The sequence below is a fragment of the Halichoeres trimaculatus genome, unplaced genomic scaffold, assembly GCF_033239565.1.
Source record: "Halichoeres trimaculatus isolate MK-OKI-2021-1 unplaced genomic scaffold, fHalTri1.1 fHalTri1_scaffold_8, whole genome shotgun sequence".
NCBI classification, from domain to species: Eukaryota; Metazoa; Chordata; class Actinopteri; order Labriformes; family Labridae; genus Halichoeres; species Halichoeres trimaculatus.
Window position 1 is genome coordinate 8,520,289 of NW_027437186.1, and position 19,467 is coordinate 8,539,755.

At 41.3% G+C, this 19,467-nt stretch overlaps 2 protein-coding genes across 2 annotated transcripts in view; one reads left to right on the plus strand and one right to left on the minus strand.

Moving 5' to 3' along the window:
• dlk2 (delta-like 2 homolog (Drosophila)) overlaps positions 1-18,183 on the plus strand; it is a 32,528-nt gene extending 14,345 nt beyond the window's left edge. Inside the window, exons 3-6 of the mRNA XM_074675132.1 lie at positions 12,054-12,111; positions 12,198-12,328; positions 13,044-13,185; positions 13,982-18,183. Coding sequence (XP_074531233.1) covers positions 12,054-12,111; positions 12,198-12,328; positions 13,044-13,185; positions 13,982-14,765 — 1,115 coding nt within the window. The 3' untranslated portion in view covers positions 14,766-18,183. The remainder of the gene's footprint in view (positions 1-12,053; positions 12,112-12,197; positions 12,329-13,043; positions 13,186-13,981) is intronic.
• On the minus strand, positions 3,231-4,844 carry LOC141795165 (uncharacterized). The gene has a single exon (XM_074675955.1). It carries the CDS (start codon positions 4,632-4,634, stop codon positions 3,231-3,233), a length of 1,404 nt encoding a protein of 467 aa, XP_074532056.1. The 5' UTR covers positions 4,635-4,844.
• Positions 18,184-19,467: the final 1,284 nt, after the last annotated feature.

Here is a 19,467-nt window from a genome sequence, read left to right on the forward strand (position 1 = left end):
TCTTACAAGGTTAAAGGGCTCAGAACTTTCAGCTCTGAGGTTACATTCAAGCTTGTGCCAGGCTAGCGCAATCGGCCCCTGGAGAGCCTAATACTCTTGGTATAGATAGAATATCTGAGGAAAGCAGTAAATTAAAGGATGGTGGAGTTTAAAAGAACTGTAGGGACCATGGCCTGGAGATTGTACTGTCTGTTTCTATGGAAAGCCCTTAGACTGATGTATTTTAAGACCCCAGTAATTCTGGGGCCTGTACTTCCTGTAGTTCCTGATGTGGACTGCAGTTGCATGTTGGCCCCGGTAACCCTGATGGCCCTGATGGCTCTGATGACTCGTGTTGTCCTTCAGATTTCTCGCTCTCACAGGATTGTTTATTTCAAGCATCTGTAAAGACGATCTGGACAGTCATGAGAATTAAGTGGGGGCAGTAAATCTTCATCGTTAAGGCCTGGATGAATGGATGGGTGTGGATCCTCACTGAGCGTGCTCAGTGGCGCTCAGCTGCTCATTGTTCCTGTTAATCCCGCCCCCCCAGCTGTCAGATTAACCCTCCACTTGCTGTTGTCTGGCTCTTCTCAGATAACACTTAGCACCTCCCGGCTGTTCTTCCACTAAGTGTGACTTTGTTGGCGTTCCTGGCGTTCCAGTACGGCGCTCCATCCTGGAACTGCCGGAGGTCCGAGGACGGGTCTGTTGTCTCTCCGTCAGGACCCCCTTTGAAAACAATCCCCTCAAATTCCAGCTGACACTCGAGCCACCCACAGCTTCACTTCACCTGCGCTCAGCGCTGAGAGGTCAGGGTTCACGGCTGGTGGTCTATACACAGAGCAAACATCCCCACTAATAACTCCGCTGTGAGCTGGAGTTCAAGCAGAGTTTGATGCTTTACACACCAAATAAAGCATGAATCCTCCAATTTCTAATAAACAGCAGATATGAGCCACAGAGGTGACATCTCTAATAATTTCTACAGAGGTTTTGGCCTCCGCAAGTGCTGCTGGGAAACAACTATTACATCATGTTAAGTGCCACATATTATATTTCATCATATTGATTGGTTCCTGCTCCTGTCAGCTCCCGTTTTTACTTTTTATCCTATACTGTCCTAATCCCATGATTAAAAGTAAAGTTGACTCCCATCCCAAAGGAATCCCACGGGAATCCCATGACCTGTGGGATTCCCAAAAAAATGTCAGCCCTCTAATCCCTATACTAGCTGAGGATCAATGTTTTAGGTTCTGAACCATTTTTTTCTGGTCTGAACATTGGTTCAGGACTAGGTTCTGGAACCAGAAAGCCCCAATAGGACAGCTCATCTAATCAAAGATACTCCTGTGGGGTGAAATAAACAGGATGGAGGCGTATCACTGATGTCACACACTGGTGTGTAAGTATCCTAAAGATGGTGGTCACCATATTGTAAATGTTAACCCTAGCTAAGAGGTGGGCTGAGGCCTCCTGCACTCAGCTACTATCCCTAAACCTCTGATGATACAATTTTGTAACATTTTGTATGGAAGACAAAACTTATCACAGCTCCCTGCTCCGTGATTCACCTGGGCTTACATCTCTGCCATAAAGACAGCAAGTTAGACATCTATCAGCAGGAGAGTTCGGCTGCTCAAAGCGTTGTGTTCGGCTTTAACAAGTGCATTATGGCCAATGAAAATAGCGTTGTGAATCATTTCCAGTTGTAACTTCTTTCACACATGCATTTTTTTCAGCCACCCAGATGAACTTCAGCATATAGCAGGTGCTGATGTTGAAAGTAACAATAACTGATCACATCTCTATCAGCACACAACACATGTTGGATAGATTTAAAATTTAAAAAACCCTCTTTATTTTTGCTGTTATAAAACTTCAAACTTCTCAGGCCTTTAAAGGCAACCTCAAATGGACAGTCAAGGTACCACAGTTTTCAATTCTTCAACATGGCTCATTTTACAGTGACTGAGGTTTCTGTGAGCTGGAGGACTTGCTTTGAGGTGGGGTGGTCACAGTGAATGGTAATCCCAAACTTGGACTATACTAAGTCAAGATCACTTGGAAAGTCCTCACATGCAGGGATGCTGTTATGGGTGAGCCCGAAGGTCCCAGGCCCACCCTAAGCTTCACTGTTAATTTTTATTTCTTTTTAAAAAATGTATTTAAGAAGTGCACTGTAAAATTTTGTAACTTTAAATCCATTTTGTTTGTTTTGCTCTGACGTTGTAAAATGGTAAAAATGGTAAATGGACTTGAGCTTATAAAGCCCATTTCTAATCATGACTACTCAAAGCTGCTTTACATCACAGGTCACACTTACCCATCCACATCCATTCGCGCTCACATTCACACACTGATGGATCCAATTTTTACTATGTTAGCTATCCATCAGTACTTCTAACACAGTCACGCCCTTTCATACCCATTCACACACCACTGACGCAGCAGTGGGAGCAACTTGGGGTTAAGTGTCTTGCTCAAGGACACATCACCATGTGTCGCCCAGAGCTGGGCTTGAACCTGCAACCTTCCGATCACCGGTCGAAGCGCATTCTCCAACTGCGCCACCGACGCCCCAATGAGCCATGTTTTTTAGCCTGTTGCGAAAAAAATAACTGAGTTAGCAAACATTTAGCTTCATGTGGGCAGGATCAGAACATTATTTTGGGAAAGACTGTAGATTTTTATTTGATTTGACTGTGGTTAACATCCCGCTCTTGCAGCTCATAATATAAGGAACACCGTAGCAGTGCAGCCTACTGGTGCATCAGAGCATCTTTCTAATTAAAAAACACCTGTACCTACCTTATTTTGAAAACTTCATCTGCAAACATCTTTACAAATTTTTACAAAACATTGGGTCTAACCTTGAATTACATTTTGTTGCTCGACCCATTTTTCAATAACCTTAGAATGCTTACACAGACCACAGGTTTTTTTTGTTCACCATCTTCATACAACAAACACAGCATCATAACAAGACATTGAAATTTTTTTTTTCTTTTTATTTATTTATTTATTTATTTATTTATTTTCATTTTTTAATTTAATTTTTTTTAATGTTTATTTTTAAGCTTCTTTTGTGTGTGTGTGGTGGGGGTACTTTGGAGAGAGATTTTTGCTTTTTAACAGGTTTTTTTTTTTTTAAGTTTTTTTTTATTTGTTTTTTAATTTTTTTTATTAGGAGAGAAGGAGAAGGAGAAAGAGGAGAAGAAGGAAGAAAAGGAGGAGGAAGAGGAGCGATTTTATTTTTTCTTCCACCCCTGAGGTTTCTTCAAGCCCAGAAAGTGTCGTGTTCGTTTCCAGACTGAGGGCGATGGTGTCTCTGGTGGGCCGGCAGCTCCTGCAGTCTCAGCTGGGTCCTCAGATCCAGGAGTCCCCTCAGGGACCAAAGTTAGAGCTGGAACCTGGGATCCAGAGGGTCCTGCTGTCTCCTCCATCATGGTGGTGATGGACTCCATGGCTTGCTCCTCCTCTGGTTCGTTGGGGAGCTGGGTGTTGCGTGAGAGCAGGAGAGCACACTGACGTCTCTGCTCCTCCAGCTCTCTGCGGTAAGCGCTCTCCCTCTCCATGAAGGTCTGTTTCAGGGCATTGATCTCCTCTGCCATCTTTTCTTTGACCTCACTGAGCTCAGCCTTTGTACTCCAGATTTCCAGCTGCTCCTCTGCGATCTTATTGTTCAGAGACTGGATCTGGGTCTGGAGCTCCTGCTTCTGACTCTCGGCTTGATGATTCAGGGTCTGTAGATCGGTGTCGTATCTTTGCTGGAGCTCCTGGTTGTAAACTTTCATCTGCTCCAGTTCTTCTCGGAGAAGCTTGCTCCTATCTTGTTCCCACTGAAGCTCGGCTCTGAGGTTTTCTTTGACGGTTTTGTGGTCCTCTCCATACTCCTTGCTGGCTTCTTGGGCACTGCGCTGTGTTTTCAGCTCCTGCAGCTCATTCCAGTACATCATTTCTTTCTGGAAAGCGTTCTGTTGTAGGGCAGCGACCTCCTCGCTCATCTTTTGACGAAGGAGGTCCTGTTCGGTTCTCAGTGCCAGGATAACCTGCTGGTCTTTTGTGGCTCTGTCAGCTTGAGCCTGGCTTTGCTGCTGGAGCTCCTGTTGAAGGTTTTCCACCTGTAGTTTGGCACTTCGGATGTCAGTGTCGTACCGAATGTTGAGCTCCTGGTTTGAGGCTGTCACTCTCTGGAGCTCTTCTTGAAGGGCACTGATTTTGTTGGATGCCTCTTTAAGTTCTGTGTCGAACTTCTCTGTGTTAACTAAGTGAGCCACCTGCAGCTCTTCGTAATCGGCATGTAGATGCTTCTTTTTCTTCTGCCGAGTGGTGTCCCTCACCTTCAGGGCGATTCTGTGCCTTGAGAGCGTCTCCTGAGAGCTGTACTTCTGCAGCGTCTCCAGCTCTCTCTTGGTCTCTTTCCCTCTGTTAATAAACATCTCTTTGAGGGCTTTCTGTCTGGCCAGATTTTCTTTGGTCTGCTCCAACTCCTGGCTGAGTTGAAGTTTTTGGTTTTCCACCAAACAGCGACGGGACCGCTCTAGCTCCAGCATTTCTGTGAGATCTCTCACTTCCCTGCGGAGTCTTTCCACCTCCATGCCCTGACGGTGGGCGTTCCTATTGATTATCACTCGGTTGATTGTTCGGTGCATCTTTTCTTGGACTTTGTAATAGTCTCTGAAAAAAGTTTGAGTCTGAGGATTGTCTCTCCCTTTGTGGCTCTACCAGATGAAAGATTCAAAATGGTCTGTCTGCCTTGAGAGCGCCCTCTATTTATAGAAAATATGAGAGCCTTATGACATCACAGTGGGTGGAACTGGAACATTCTAATGAAACAATGCACTGTCTGCTTCTTGTTTACATTCAAACTACAAATCTGTGATTCAGATGAAAAAATGTCTCTATTGGTAAAAATATACACAATAACCATTAATCAAACAAACATGACTGTAAAAAATTAAATTCTCTCAAAATAAGGTTACAGTTTTGTCTCTGTTTGTGTAACTGAGTCAGTTCTGGTGATGCCCAAACTGCCATAAAAAATTTTGTCTCCTTACTTGACCACCGCACACTCTTCCTCCCCATTTTCCTAAACTTCCTGCTCATTTTATCAACTCAGATTACGACTGACCAACCAGTAATGAAATGTTCTGAGCTAGGACCAACTTTTTTTTGGCTCCAGCCTAGGGATGGATACTGAGTTAGGTACTAATTTAGGTACCAGCTGAATTAGGTCTGTAGTATCCAGTACCAGTTAACGTAAAATCAAAAGGTGCCATGTTTAGGTACCTGAACATCCTTGTGACTGTGAGGGGGTGGAAGAGTAGGCAACAAGCATTGAAAGTTTATATAATGAAGAACACAAAAATTGGTACTATTAAGTACCAAGATCAATTGCCAGGTACCGGGCATTGGTACTGCTTCAAATGAGAAAGATACCCATCACTACTAGTTAGTGACACAGGGGTGGATTTTCACTCAAGAAAACAAAAGTAAGAAAGTGTATAGAAAGTGCAAAAAGGTCCATAAGAAAATAGATGATGACAGCTTGTCCATCATTCTCCAGTTCAGCCAGCCTCCACCTCCACAGGGTCCAGGACTGAGCTTCTTCAGCAGTCTGTTGTGAAGCTCTTCCAGTGTGGTGTTGATGTCTGATGTTAGCTCAATTAGCCATGTCTATGAGTAGCATGATGCTACTCTGCCCTCTAGTATTCCCTCTGTTGCTGGGTTAGCATGGCTAGCTCATCCATCTTATTGGAGATAGATCTTACGTTCCCAATAACGATGGATGGAAGGACAGGTCTATGTCGTCACTTCTTAGCTCACACCTGAGAACCAGCACGTCGTCCTCACCTCCTTCTCCTCACCTTGTGGGAAACATCAGGCCTTACACCAGTTAGCATTGACATGCTACAGGCTGCTAACAGCTGAGTTCACATGTAAACAATGTGGCCATGGTTACATGTAGGATCTCCAGACAAACACAGGAGAAAAAGTAGTAAAAATATCACTGAAGCCACAAAAAGTTTGGTGTCCATGACCAACAAATAAACCATACAATATTCAAATTAGGAGACCATAGTAACTCTGAGGACTCTGACTCTTCATGTTAATGGAATCTTGCTCATTAGTTCAGCATGTTCTAGACACAGACTGTATAAAAATAATGAAAACAAAATATTAATGTAGTAGCACGGGTCTGTCTGTTCTTGAAACAGTGAATTGAAGCCAATCAGCAGCAGTATTGGATATGACGTGGGCTTTAAGCTTTCTTTTCTAACAGCTTTAGGGCACCCGTCAGTCATGTGAATTGAGCTGTGTCTCTGATTGGACAATCAGATTTGGGCTGCAACTAACAATGATTTTTGTTTCAACCTAATTTGGCCTTTTAAATGAACAAACATTTAAAACTCAACCTGTGTGTTGCATTTTCACTGCATTTACACAGGGTTAGGTTTTCACCTCTGATTGGTCAGCCCTGTGTCATGTGAGCAGGTTACAGGGAAATTAAGTTGTTGTTCGTGGTGTTGGTTGGCAAGACAGCTTATTAGTGACTTTGGGCTTGCTTTCTGATGTTTATTTACTTATTGGGGCATGGTTTGCTCTCTGTATGATCCCGCCTGACTCTCCCAGCTCTCCATTGCAACGTGCTGAGTTTGCTACATGGGCTACTTTAATTTTGCTCATGTGCACCCCGCCTCCACTTCGCAGCTATGAATTTTTATAGTTGACATAGTTGATTATGTCCCCTAATCGTTGCAGCCCTAAATCAGACAATCTTAATATCTTCTAAACCGCTGAGTTAGAAAAAATTCACCCACTGTGTCTGCCAACAGTGTAATTAGTGTTTTAGACCCAAACTGTGTTTTGAACCAGGCTGTAAATATGCTTTTAATGCTGTAAAGGTCCATTTTTTTTTGTCATGGTATGTACGTGGTTTCTGGTCTTCCTGTAGCCAGCCTCATATGGATTCTCGAGCAACTTCCAGCACTTCCACATAGGCTTCATTTTTCTAAACTGGATGTTGCTACTTGGTTTTGGCTCATAAATCAAAGTATTTGACTCATTCAGCAATGATCTGATAATGACGCTGAATGAGGACAATGAGGATGAGCAGAATTACATTTTATCCAGGGAGGATCACAAACACCTGGATCAAATTATGTCAAAATCTCTCTAAATCGTGTTGGGATGTGTCATCCAAAGCTGCTTCCAACATGGCTCAAAATACAGCTCCAAAACTTTCAGCATCGTAGAGTTTTGTCATATTGATGTATCTGGATAATAAACAGCCTTTGAATTGTTTTCAGCAGTTTTTCTTCATGTTGACTCAGCAGCTCATAAAAAAACGTGTTTTTGGGTTTGTAACGGTGGAAAAAAGAAAGGGAAAACAAAAATACAATTAAAGAAAATAGGCCTCACTGTTTGTGTACTTTGTTTTTGGACTTTCTGGTTTTTATTGAGGTTTTTGTTGGTTTGTATTATTCCTTTTTGTCTGTTTTTGGAGAAGCACGGCTTAGCATTAACAGAGGTGTATCAGTGAATATATAATAAAATCAGCCTGAAGCGTCTGGTCCCCCTCTGTGGAGCTTAACTCTTCATTGTGCTGGGTTTAGTTTTTAAAGGTAGCTCACTTTTGCTGCCTCTGTCTGAATGAAGAAGACATGAATCTGTGAGCTTGAGTATAATCTGTCTCTACTGGACATCCTCCGTGTTTCACTTTGTTTTACTGAATAGCAGCAAGTCACTGACTTCCTGTTTGTCCAGCTGTCTCCATGACAGACGCCCCGTAACGCCCGACACGTGGCTCACCCTGCACCGAAGGCCAGAGGTCAAACTGTCGACTACTAATGTCTCACCAGAGACCTGAGACACTTAAATAAACCTTAACAGCTGACACACACACACACACACACACACACACACACACATACACACACACACACACACACACACACACACACACACACACACACATGGGGGGGGTGTTGGTTTGAATCTAACCTGGTTCAGCAGTGGACATAATGTAGATCAGCTGTCAGTCAAATGTTTCAAAACTTCAGCTCAACTTTAGTTCTGCTTAACTTACAGCTGCTCTCAACACCATAAACCATAAAATTTTGATTCAGAGGCTTCATGGTAACTGGTTTTACTCTTCACTGGTTTTCATCTCACCTTTAGGATAGAATTTTTTAAGCTCCAATAGAAAACTTTTAATCAATAGTTGCCTCTGGGGTTCCACAGGGGTCAGTTCTTGGGCTTCTCCTCTTTTATTTATCAGTGGCGTTTTTTTCCCAGGGGCCAAGGGAAGCCATGCTTTCTCTCTTTTTCAGACTGTAGCTGTGATTTAATGAAATTACTCCTTTTAACAGTTCCAATAACTCTTCTGTGTTTCTTCACTGTCATCTCTTCCTTATTTCTCTCCTCTACTTATTGAGCATTTTATGATGTGTAAAACAGCGCCCTCCTAAATGTTATTCAGCAAATGAATATGATATTGCACACTGTTGTCCGCAAGGAGGCCAAGCTGAGTTGGCGTCCCTTGGTGAAAAAAACAGGAATGATCAACCAATCAGATGAGGCTGCAGTTATGACACTGTTCACCTGTGATTGGCCAGGACTGTGTCAAGAGAAGCCACCCCGTCTTTGGCCCTAAACCAATCACATCACAGTATCGTTACTTGGCTTCCTCAAAAAAATCCTCTCGCCACGCCACTGCTATTTACAGACGTAAAAAAAAACACAACTTACTTCTCATATGCTGTTGATATTTAATTTCTCCCTCTTCTGGTGATCTTAGTCCAGTCCACAGATTGATACGCTGACAGAACTGAAGTACTTGTAGTCAACCCTCAAATAATCAAAAATTAAAAAATACACTCCATCTTTCCCTCAAATCAGAGTCTTTGAGATGGAGTGAGCAAGAAATCTTGCTGTAAATTTGGATTCACAACTCATTTTGAAAGTCACATTAGTAACACAACAATATCAGCTTTTTACCATTGAAATTATACAATATATCTTTACATATACTAAGGATGTGTCTGAAATCACTCCCTATTCACTGCATAGTGAATACGTCATTTTGTAGTACAGTCCGAAATCTGAGTGAGCATAGTCGTTCACTATATAGTTCACTCAATGTATCCCACAATGCATTTTGAAAAGTAGTACATCAGCGATGCTCACCATGTGAGCACTACAAACCATCAAGCATTGCAGTTCAAACAGAAGAAATGGGTGGTTAAATGATTACTGATAACATGAAACAACATGAAAAACTGACAGAGAATGACACGTAGCTCTCTGTTTAACTTTCAGACGAACTTGTCTCACAACTTTGAGCAAAGAAACAAACAACACAGACGTTAGCCGCTGAACCAGCAATTGCTGGTGTTGCTCGAATATATGGTTTATTTACTTTAAAATAAGGTATAAAAAAATCTTTTGTTATATTTGACTGTTGTCAAGAATATGCTTAGTATAATATTAGAGTTAACTGAAATCAATGCCGTTTTGCAGTGTTTGAGGAAAAATTTATCTGTGAATCTCCAGCCGTCCATGAACGACGCAAGAATGATTACGTCACTGTCAGCGGCTGGTGAGAGAAAGAGTAGTGTCCCAAATATTGTTTAAATTTAGCTGATTGAATGGACTATATAGTCCACTACATCTAATTCACTATATAGTGAGTAGTGAGTAGGAAATGAGTGAATGATTTCAGACACAACCTGAGACTGTTTGCTCTGCAGCAGTCTGTGGAGCATTTACCCTTCATGTGTGAATTAGACAACGCCTTTCTGGTTCAATTTCTCATATTTTGTGGGGGAAAAGCAGCACTGTAACACCACAATTTGTAATAATGCCCCAATATGTAATAAACTTTCACTTCATTATGTAATAATGCTGCATTTTGTAATAAAACTGTTGCATGCAATATGTACTGAACTTTGCCGCATTATGTAATGGGTTCTTACTTATTACATATGGGAACCCGCATGTTGTAATAAATGATACAATATGTAGGAACTTATTGCAATTACGATCCTCTAACTTTCTGCTCTTCTCTGTACCTAGAGTTTTTACAGACCTGGGGAAAACTGCTTTTTCTTTTAATGCACCTTGGTCGTGGAATAATCTTCAAAAAGAGCTAAAACTGGATTCAATGATATCTCTCAATGAATTTAAGAACATCATTAAGAGTGTGGTGACAGTGGCATGCGGCTGTTTTTCTTGAAAGCCAATGTGTGTATTTGCTTATTTATTTTAACCTGTTGATTGTGTTGTATCATATTCCATGTACTGTGACTCTGTACGACTGCTATTTTGGCCAGGTCTCTCTTGTAAAAGAGATTTTTTGATCTCAATGGGACTTCCTGGTTAAATAAAGGTTAAATAATAATAAAATAAAAAATTATTACATATTGCTTTCATCAATTTTATTACAAAATGTGTCAGATTATTACAAAATGTGGCGTTATTACGTAATGAAGTGAAAATGTATCACATTATTACGTATTGGGGTGTTATTACATTATGTGGCGTTACAGGCACAATCCTTTATTTAATCAGGCCCTCAGTGTGAGATTATCTGTGTCTGTGGATGGTATTGAGGACAAAGTGTGGGATCGTTGTGTAAAACAGAATTCCTTCAGAGAAGGCAGGACCCCTGTTTCACCTCAGGGTGTTGTCCTCACCACCTCACATGACCACCTGCTCTTCATACATGATGCTCCACCAGCTGAACATTTCTGCCGTGAGTGGATCCATGAGATCAGGGCAGAGCTGCTGATGAAAACACTGAGTGACTTTGAGTTACAGAGACTATATGAATCAATTTACATGTATTTATCACTTTTTATTTCCAACGTGTGATCCTGCTCTGCCTGTCTCTGGCTGCTCTCACAGCCTGTGGAGGGATTTATCTGTAAAAGACAGACCACGGAAGAAAAAGATGGCTCGTACACTGCAGGGCTCCAATGTTCCTAGCAATTTGTTTCACCTGGTTAGAGCCAAAACATCACTAACCTGAGGAATTCAATAGCCTGAAACACTGAAGACCTGCCGTCTCTTTGCTAAGCTCAGTGATACACTGGTTCAGCTCAGCACCTGTCTTCTTAGGAGTGTTTTTTGACTTTCGCACACGTTTAAAGGACAGTTCCAAAGAATCAGACACATCATTTCATGATCATTTTAAGCATTTTATTTGGACTCTGTGAAACCTTTGTGGTAGCTTTCCAAGATTAACTAAAGACAGACAACATGCATCTCTTATGAGATGTGAAGCTATGTGCTGACATATTTCACTAGTGAGGCCAAGGCGAGACTGACTTCGTGCTCAGTTTGAAGTAAATGTGAAACACACATTTACTGTACAGTCAAAACACTAGAAAGGAATCATTAGCTGGGGGTTGATTTTTTTGTCCCTTTTCTTACTTAAGTTGACTCATTAAAAGGCGAAACAGTGGTGCAGTGGTTAGTGGTGTCACCTCACTTTGAGCCCAGTGACAGCTGGCAGCGCCTGCTGCTCCTGAAAGGGAAAAAATGTAAAAACACTGGATGGATAACTCATTGAAACTAAACTCAAACGCTCAGTTGTATAAATCTGCATGATAAAAACTAACAGCCATGACAGGAAGTACGCCTGAGGAATATTTATTTGACGTGTGAACAGGCAAGCTTCAAGACCTTTTGACCTTTTGACCATTTGATGTCAAGAGTCTTCTGTGGAGTGACGCACTTCAGTGGACTTTGGAAGTCGTTGTGTATAGAGCTGCAAAGCTCAAGCTCATTTTGGCAAAAAAAAAAAAACTTGAGATGTTGTTGTTCACAGGTTACAAAGTCCTGTAGATAAATTAAAATCTTTTTCAATTTGCACAATGATTTTCAGAGATCTGTTTGTTCCTCAGTAATGATCAAAGGAAAATATCATTTTGGTTTGCATAAAAACTTTGCAGAGTTTCACTTTGAGACAAACCTGATCTCTGAAACCAAGACTCTAAACTCAGCCTCTTTAGTTTACAGACAGGTGTTTTTTAACCATCACTGACCGCATGTCGTCTTCTTTCCAGGGAGTGACTGCAGCTGTAACGTCACCAATAGTCGTTGTGATGAGTCTGGAGTCTGCAGGTGAGTCTACCTGTTTTATACAGTTGAACCTGTTTGGTTTGTACAGATGTGTAACCATGGCCACATGTCTCTCTGTGTGTTTGCAGATGTGATCCTGGGTGGGACGGCGAGCGCTGTGACCGCTGCGTACCGATGCCTGGCTGCCTTCATGGTTCCTGTCAGCAGCCATGGCAGTGCAGCTGTGAGCCGGGCTGGGGGGGCCGCTTCTGTGACAAAGGTCAGAGACCATCTTTAAGGAGTGGGTGTTAGGCTGTCTCTTATTTTAAACATAATCCACGTCAATCAAAGCTGTGTGTAATCCAACCATGAATGAAGGGGAAATAAAAAACTGTGGATATGTAGCCTACAGGCCCTGCTCTGGATCCTGGACCTCTTTAAAGTACTAACATCTAGACATTTGCAAGGGGTACTGTCTAAACTGAATTTAGACCTTAGTTCCTGCCATCGAAAAACGTGGTACCTCAAAAAGCTCCTGGGAAAAAGTTCTGGCGGTGGGAAAATACCATAATTGGGTACATCTTTTGTCAGAGGTCAAGCTTAACTTAATTATTTTGTTGCAACATTTTGGAGGTAGAGCTCTTTGCTTGCCAATGAAGAATATTCTCTTCAAGAAGAAACAAATATTGCCTCTTTGTTGTGTTATTATTTTAAGAATTAAAACATACACTGGAATAAAACATCTTTCGTTTCAGAACTGTTTGTAGTACCTGAGGCTATGATTAGTGTGGGCAGAAAGAGCAAATAAGAGTCCCTCATTGGGATGTTTTCACCCACAGATGAATAAGTCAGAGGCCAAGTTGGGCCACAAAACTCAAAGAAGGTGTGTGTCTGTGTGTCTATGTGTTTGTTCCTGTTGGTGTGGTCTAGTGTGTCAGGTATAATCCGATGCTTCAGCTCTTGCTTCATGTTTCTGCTCTTGTGTCATGTTTCAGACCTGTTTGTGTGCTCGCAGCAGCCCTGTCAGAATGGAGCCACCTGTGCGATGGAGGACAGCGGGGAGTACAGCTGTCTGTGTCCCCAAGGTTTCCACGGCAGAGACTGCCAGCTGAAGACGGGACCCTGTCACCAGAGGAGGTCTGTACAGGTGTTTCCCCTCACCTGACCTAGCGTGGACTCAAAATACCCCAACAACAGTCCAATAAACCTTGGGGAAATATGGTTGATACACAGCAAAAACTGAAATCTGTAGCAATGTTTGTTTTATCATATCATTTATAGTGAAAATAGTCGTATCAGATTTAATATCAGCTAAATACTCCTGACAAGTCCAGAAAATTTATTTTTTGAAGATATGAAATGACAGAAATTACGTCTTTATTCGCTAAAATAGTCTTCCAACAAAGTAAGACTTTTTTTTCTTGAAATAAAAATGAAACCTTAATACAATAAACTACACTGTTAAAAAATCTAATTTTACAAGATATAGTCTGTAATTTTTGACAGATTTTTCCTGTTTTCTTATATAAAACAACAAAAAAGCTAGCAGATTTAATTTTTTATTTTTTTAGTAATTTTACACTGTACAGAAAACACCCAATTTTATTGTTCTTAAACCTTAATTTTAAAGCCTTTTTTTTTTTTTTTTTTTTTTTAGAAATGGTAGTCAAAACTGTAAAATTACAAAAATTAAATGTAGAATAACATCCTGGATTTTTTGTTTTAGCCATTATGCCGAGAATAGCCTATAGCTGCACCCTGTACCTTCCTGACTCACGTTTGCACTCCACTGTAAAAAAAAAAAAAAAAAAATGTAAAAAAAAAGAGAAAGACAGATACTATTAAATTACAGCCTTACAGCCACTCTTACCTGGTAAACTTACAGCATTTTGTCAGTTATTCTAAAATGTCTCCTGTTTTGTTTTGTCTCCAGGTCTCCGTGTAAAAATGGCGGTCTTTGCGAGGATTCAAACGGCTTTGCGGAGGAGCTGACGTGTCGCTGCCTGGCCGGCTTCACAGGCCCACGCTGTGAGACAGACGTGGACGACTGTTTGATGAAGCCATGTGCCAACGGCGCCACCTGCCTGGACGGCGTCAACCGCTTCTCATGCCTCTGCCCTCCAGGCCTCACCGGACGCTTCTGCACGGTCAACCTGGATGACTGTGCCAGCCGGCCCTGCCTCAACGATGGCCGCTGCTTGGACCTCGCTGGAGGCTTCCACTGCGTCTGCCGGCCAGGCTACACTGGCTCCACCTGTGAAACTGCGCTGACGAGCCACAACAACCCCGACCCTGGGTGGACAACAGTGGGGTGGGAAGGAGGAGGGGGCTGGGTCAGACCTCAGTTAACCACAGGTGGTAAGAGCCAGAGGAGCGGCGCCACCAGCAGAGATAACAGCAGCCGCCCAGGTGACAGACTGCTGAAGGTGACGGTGAGTGAGCGCGGGGCGGCGGGCCTGTCAGAGGTGCAGCTCATCATCCTGCTGGTGTTGGCAGGGATGACACTCGGGGTGGTGGTGCTGACCGCCGCCCTAGTACTGCAGGGTCACTGCAGGGATTGTAGCCATGTCTCGTGCTGGCCTCTGACATCATCATCATCACAGCAAGGCGTACAAAAGAGCAGCCGACAAGCAAAACTGGATGAGCACGAGTGTCAGATCAGCTTTCTGAATGTACCAGAACAAGAGAAGAAGAAACTGAACACTGACGTCATTTAGACTAAAAGACTCACAGATTTGAGTTTTGATCTGAACTGGGTCCAAATCAGCCAGATGTGGTTTACAGCCGACAGATGTTGACATGATAATGAACAGTGACATCACAGTGTGTAAATCAGGATCTGTTCCCAACACATGTGACGTTACCTGGAGCCTACAGCCCCCACAGCGCACCTCATCCACAGACAGCAGTGGACCAGACTGTGGAGTGGGTCATGTTCATAGACCGTGAAACATGGACGTGGTTTTTAGGCTTTGTGAAGTCCTCAGATGTTGATGGCTGTACAGGAACTAATACTACCTTTCAGTCTTTGTGGAAAGAGACAAAGTGACGAACAGGTGCATCACACTCACCTGTCAGTCAAATCAAACACTATTTATTCATAACTTTTACTCCTTAACCAATTAAAATGAAATCAAAACAGCTGAATTACATGATAATCAAAGCGTACTGTTGGTACAAAGAAAGAAATGAGCTGCAGAGACCAAACCTGATTTTTGTTATTTTATTTTTTACCCAAGGCTGAAACACATTCAATAGTTCTTTTTGCTTTTTAGTATTTATTCTGTCCCTCTGGTGCCCCCAAAAAAGAAATCTCTCTTTTTTTCCCCCACATAGGTGTTTTAGAAAACCCTTTTATTGGCCTGTGCCTGAAACACTTTGTTTTAGCTGCTGTCTCTTTAAGGCTCCCCGCTCCACAGACCCTCTTACCTCTGATTGGCTAACCCTCTGGAGGCCTTTTAGGAGCAGATCTACGAGCAGACCTTGATGTTTGAGGCCTGCTCCTAAAAGATCCTTGTGTGATGATCAGTGTTAATTTTGCTGACAAAGACTATGATGAAAAATATTTTGTCAATGAACCTTTTTTATGGATGAAACTAAATAAAAAGTCAGACGTGAGGATGAAGACTGTGATAAAAATGAATGACACTCTCATCAATGAAATCAAGCAAGGCCTAAACACACAGAGTGTAAAGTAACACAGGTGTGACACGAGACGCAGGTGAAACTAAAAGTGCAATCAAACAGCACACGACAAACGCTGTTGGAAGCCAGTGTTTTTGCCACATTGTTAAGAGGAGGAGGTTGAATCACAAATTTTTAGGATACGGCAGAATGTTTTCTTTGAATTGATTTGATGTTACATGATAATGTAAATCTCCGAATGAGAGTTTTTTGAACTAACAAGATCAAGTATTTTCCACAATGGATAGGAAGTCATACACAGGAACAAAATTGCATGGAAGCATGTCAAATAGGCTCTATGCACAGATCATTTCCACATTGGTGTGCGGTGGCTCGGGCATTTCCAGTTACTCACAGAGAGAGAAGAAAGTGACAGAAGAAGGTGTTATGATGACAGAGATTAAATAAAGCTTTGAGGGTAATCTGCTAACACTAGCTAGCCTAAACTAGAAGACTTGCTTTTGTGTTTTAAGTTGAGAGCTTCAGGTCAATCATACTTTAAAGTAAGTGTTATCATGTGTATATACCTCTCACTCCATGTTTTTGTACTTTTATAAAAGTATAAGATAAAAACAGAGCTACAAGAGATCTCCCTGAGAGCCCATTGATACATTACTCTCTTACAAGCTATATGCTAGCAGTTAGCATACATCGATACAACATCGTTTTTCCAGCAAAATAGCAACATGATAAATCTCTCCTACACCAAACACCACTAGTGTGGAGAAGGCTGAAAGAGCTGTCATCCCGTCTTTAAAAGGACACTTATGTACGATTACACACAATCTCCTTCAGCGCATTAAAAATCAGGCCACAATTAAAAACATGAACATAACTATTAACACTACACAGAAACAGTGATAATACACCGAGTTGGATGATTCGACGACAAACTTTTAATATAATTCGATAGCACGGCGCTCTAGGTTAACAGGAAGTTGACACGCCATCAGATTTTTAACCGGAATTCAAAAATTCAAGCTATGTCTTTTTTCAGTTCATCTGGTATAAAACATCCACATTTAAAAAAAAAAAAAAAGGATATTAATCTTGTGTTAATAGTAATATGTGGATCCTACGCTGGCCCTGGGAGCTCACAGCGCTTCAACTTAGGAAAACACATGTAAAAAGACAAAAGAACAAGCAAATTGAGAAAACATCTTCATCAATTTGTGCAGCATTTAGAAAACGTGCTGCAAAGACCACAACACAACACATTAGAAAAACACACTGCAACGGAAGTGTTTCCAGAGGACACTTAAAAGTGATGCACGTGTCTCGACAGGCTTGTTGTTGACGCAGATTTTCAGCCACAGCTCCATTACATATACTCTAATACAATATATTAAAAAAACAAAAAACAAAAACAAGTACTTTTACCTCATTTTCCAACACAACTGATGGAAAGAGAACGATGAAAGAGCTGTGGATGAAAGTGTACGTCAACAACAAGCGTGTCGGGACGTGTGCATCACTTTTAAGTGACCTCTGGCAAAAACTTCTGTTGTGTTGTGGTCTTTGCAGCGTGTTTTTTCTCAATACTGTCCACGTGTTGTCAAACTGATCAAAAATTAATTTGCTTGTGTTTTGTCTTTTTGCATTTGTTTTCTGAAGTTGCAGCACTATGAGCTCTCAGGGCCACCGTAGGATCCTCTCCTGACAAACTGCTTGCTTGTGCATAGGGCCTGTTCAGGCTTCTGTAGTTTGCTGTTCTGTCGTCAACACAGATTTTTTGTGGTAAAAGTTTATTCTGAAGCCAAACAGTTAAAAAAAGCTTTGTTTGGTTCATTTTCTAGTAAGATGAGAAAAAGAAGACGATGAAAATTGTAAAGGATGCAATGCTGAAAATACTTTTTTGAGAACAGGTAAAGACTTCATAGTGTCACATTTGATAGTAGTGCCAAAAAAATGTAATCATCAAAATAATAAAGGATATTAATGGACATGGACAATAGTCCATAGTCTTATATCATTGTTTTCCCCTCCTACCCTTTTTTTTTTTTTAATAAATCATCCTAAAACTCAGAAAACTGTATTTTGGCATTCAAGATTGTAAATGTGAACTGAATGTACATTTTTCTATTTCTTGTATCACTCTTATGACTCTACCTGTTCAGATTAAGATTAAATAAAGTAGTTAAAGTTGTGAGACATTACAGGTCTTACAGTTGAGTTAGGAGTCATGATGTTGAGTTGGAGACTTGTTGTCCTCACTGTTAACACTCAGTGTTTGTGTTTCTGGTCTTTCAGAGAAAAACCTGTCCTCAGGGAATGTGAGCTCTGAGAAAAGCTGTTTTTCCATTTTATACTGCGTTTTATATGTGGGTGAATTCACTGCAGCCTTCTCCTCTGTGTGCTTTTCACCATTATGTGGTGATAAAACAGAAAGGCTGCGTCCCCTTCGCAGCTTTAAAGCTAATTTATTGCTGTAATTTTTCAGTGGATGTGAGTGTGATGTTCTGTGCTCGGAGTCAGAGGACTCTTTTTTTTCTACAAACTGTGTGCAATAAAGTTGTGAATGATGAGCTCTGAAACCTGTCAGCGGGTGTTTTTATAAACAGGCAGCAGACATGACAGACTGCCAGATAAAGTGGAGATATGAAATATATTATGTAAGAAAAACATTCATACACAGAGAAACAAACAGAGCTGGTGACTCCCACATCATGTCCTCTGTGCAGGCTGGAAGGGATTCTTCCTAAACATCCTGACGGGGATTAAATCCAACATTTGTTCATCTTACTCTTCAAAGGCATTGAAAGCAAATACTTTGGATCAAATTTAGAGGGATTTATATTCATCCCTTTGTAAGAACTAGTCCAAGTCACGTTGGTTCATCTCCGAAGAATGCTTGTACTCTGCAACTGTGATAAACAATTTACTGAACAAAAATACAAACACAACACTCTTGTTTTATCTAACTTAGAGATCTAAGATTTTGTCTATGTGCAAAAAAAAAAAAAAATTCTCACTAATATTGTTCACAAATTTGTCTAAATCTGTGTTAGTGAGTACTCCTTCTTCACCAAGATAATCCATCTACCTCAAAACACGTCAAGATGCTGATTAGACAGACTATTATCCCCCCCTTATTCATTTTTAAAAATACATTCAGCTGTGATGTTTGGGAACCAAAACTCAGTTTCCTGGCGTAGACATGAAACCATGAAACTGGAGTCAACCAAAATCTTCATTTTTGCTGGAGCTTTCATGAAACATTGTTTTTAATGACCTAAAGCTGCATCTCTTATGTAGGTGAGGAATGATAGATTTTAAGGCTCCTGTTTTGGCTGGAAAACTACCATATTTTACCCATCTTTCCCCACAGCCCTCCTGTATGAGTTATCTCCCCTAAATCTCCCGTAAAATAATATAATTGAAAATAAACAAACAAACAAACAAACAAAACAAACATTCCTCTGCCTCTACAAACTAAACTTGATTACTTGCCTCTCAAAAAACCTAACCTGCAGTGGCCTGGATGGCAGTTTATGCAAGGTTAGTGCCGACGGCAGGAACAAACCATAGCTGTCAAGTCTCTTGTTTTGGTGGGGAAACCACCATATTTTACCCCATTATACCTGGGTTGGATGGCTCACAACGGGCGCTGAAATGTTTCTCTTATTTTAAATCCAAAACTTGACAGGTATAGACCAAATATATTAAAATATATGCGGTTTCATTGGAGACGGGGATGATTAATGGATGCAGTCTTCCCAACGTCACCCGTCTGTT

Excerpts from the sequence above, each read along its gene's own strand:
- LOC141795165 (XM_074675955.1), bottom strand. The coding sequence starts at position 4,634 with ATGCACCGAACAATCAACCGAGTGATAATCAATAGGAACGCCCACCGT.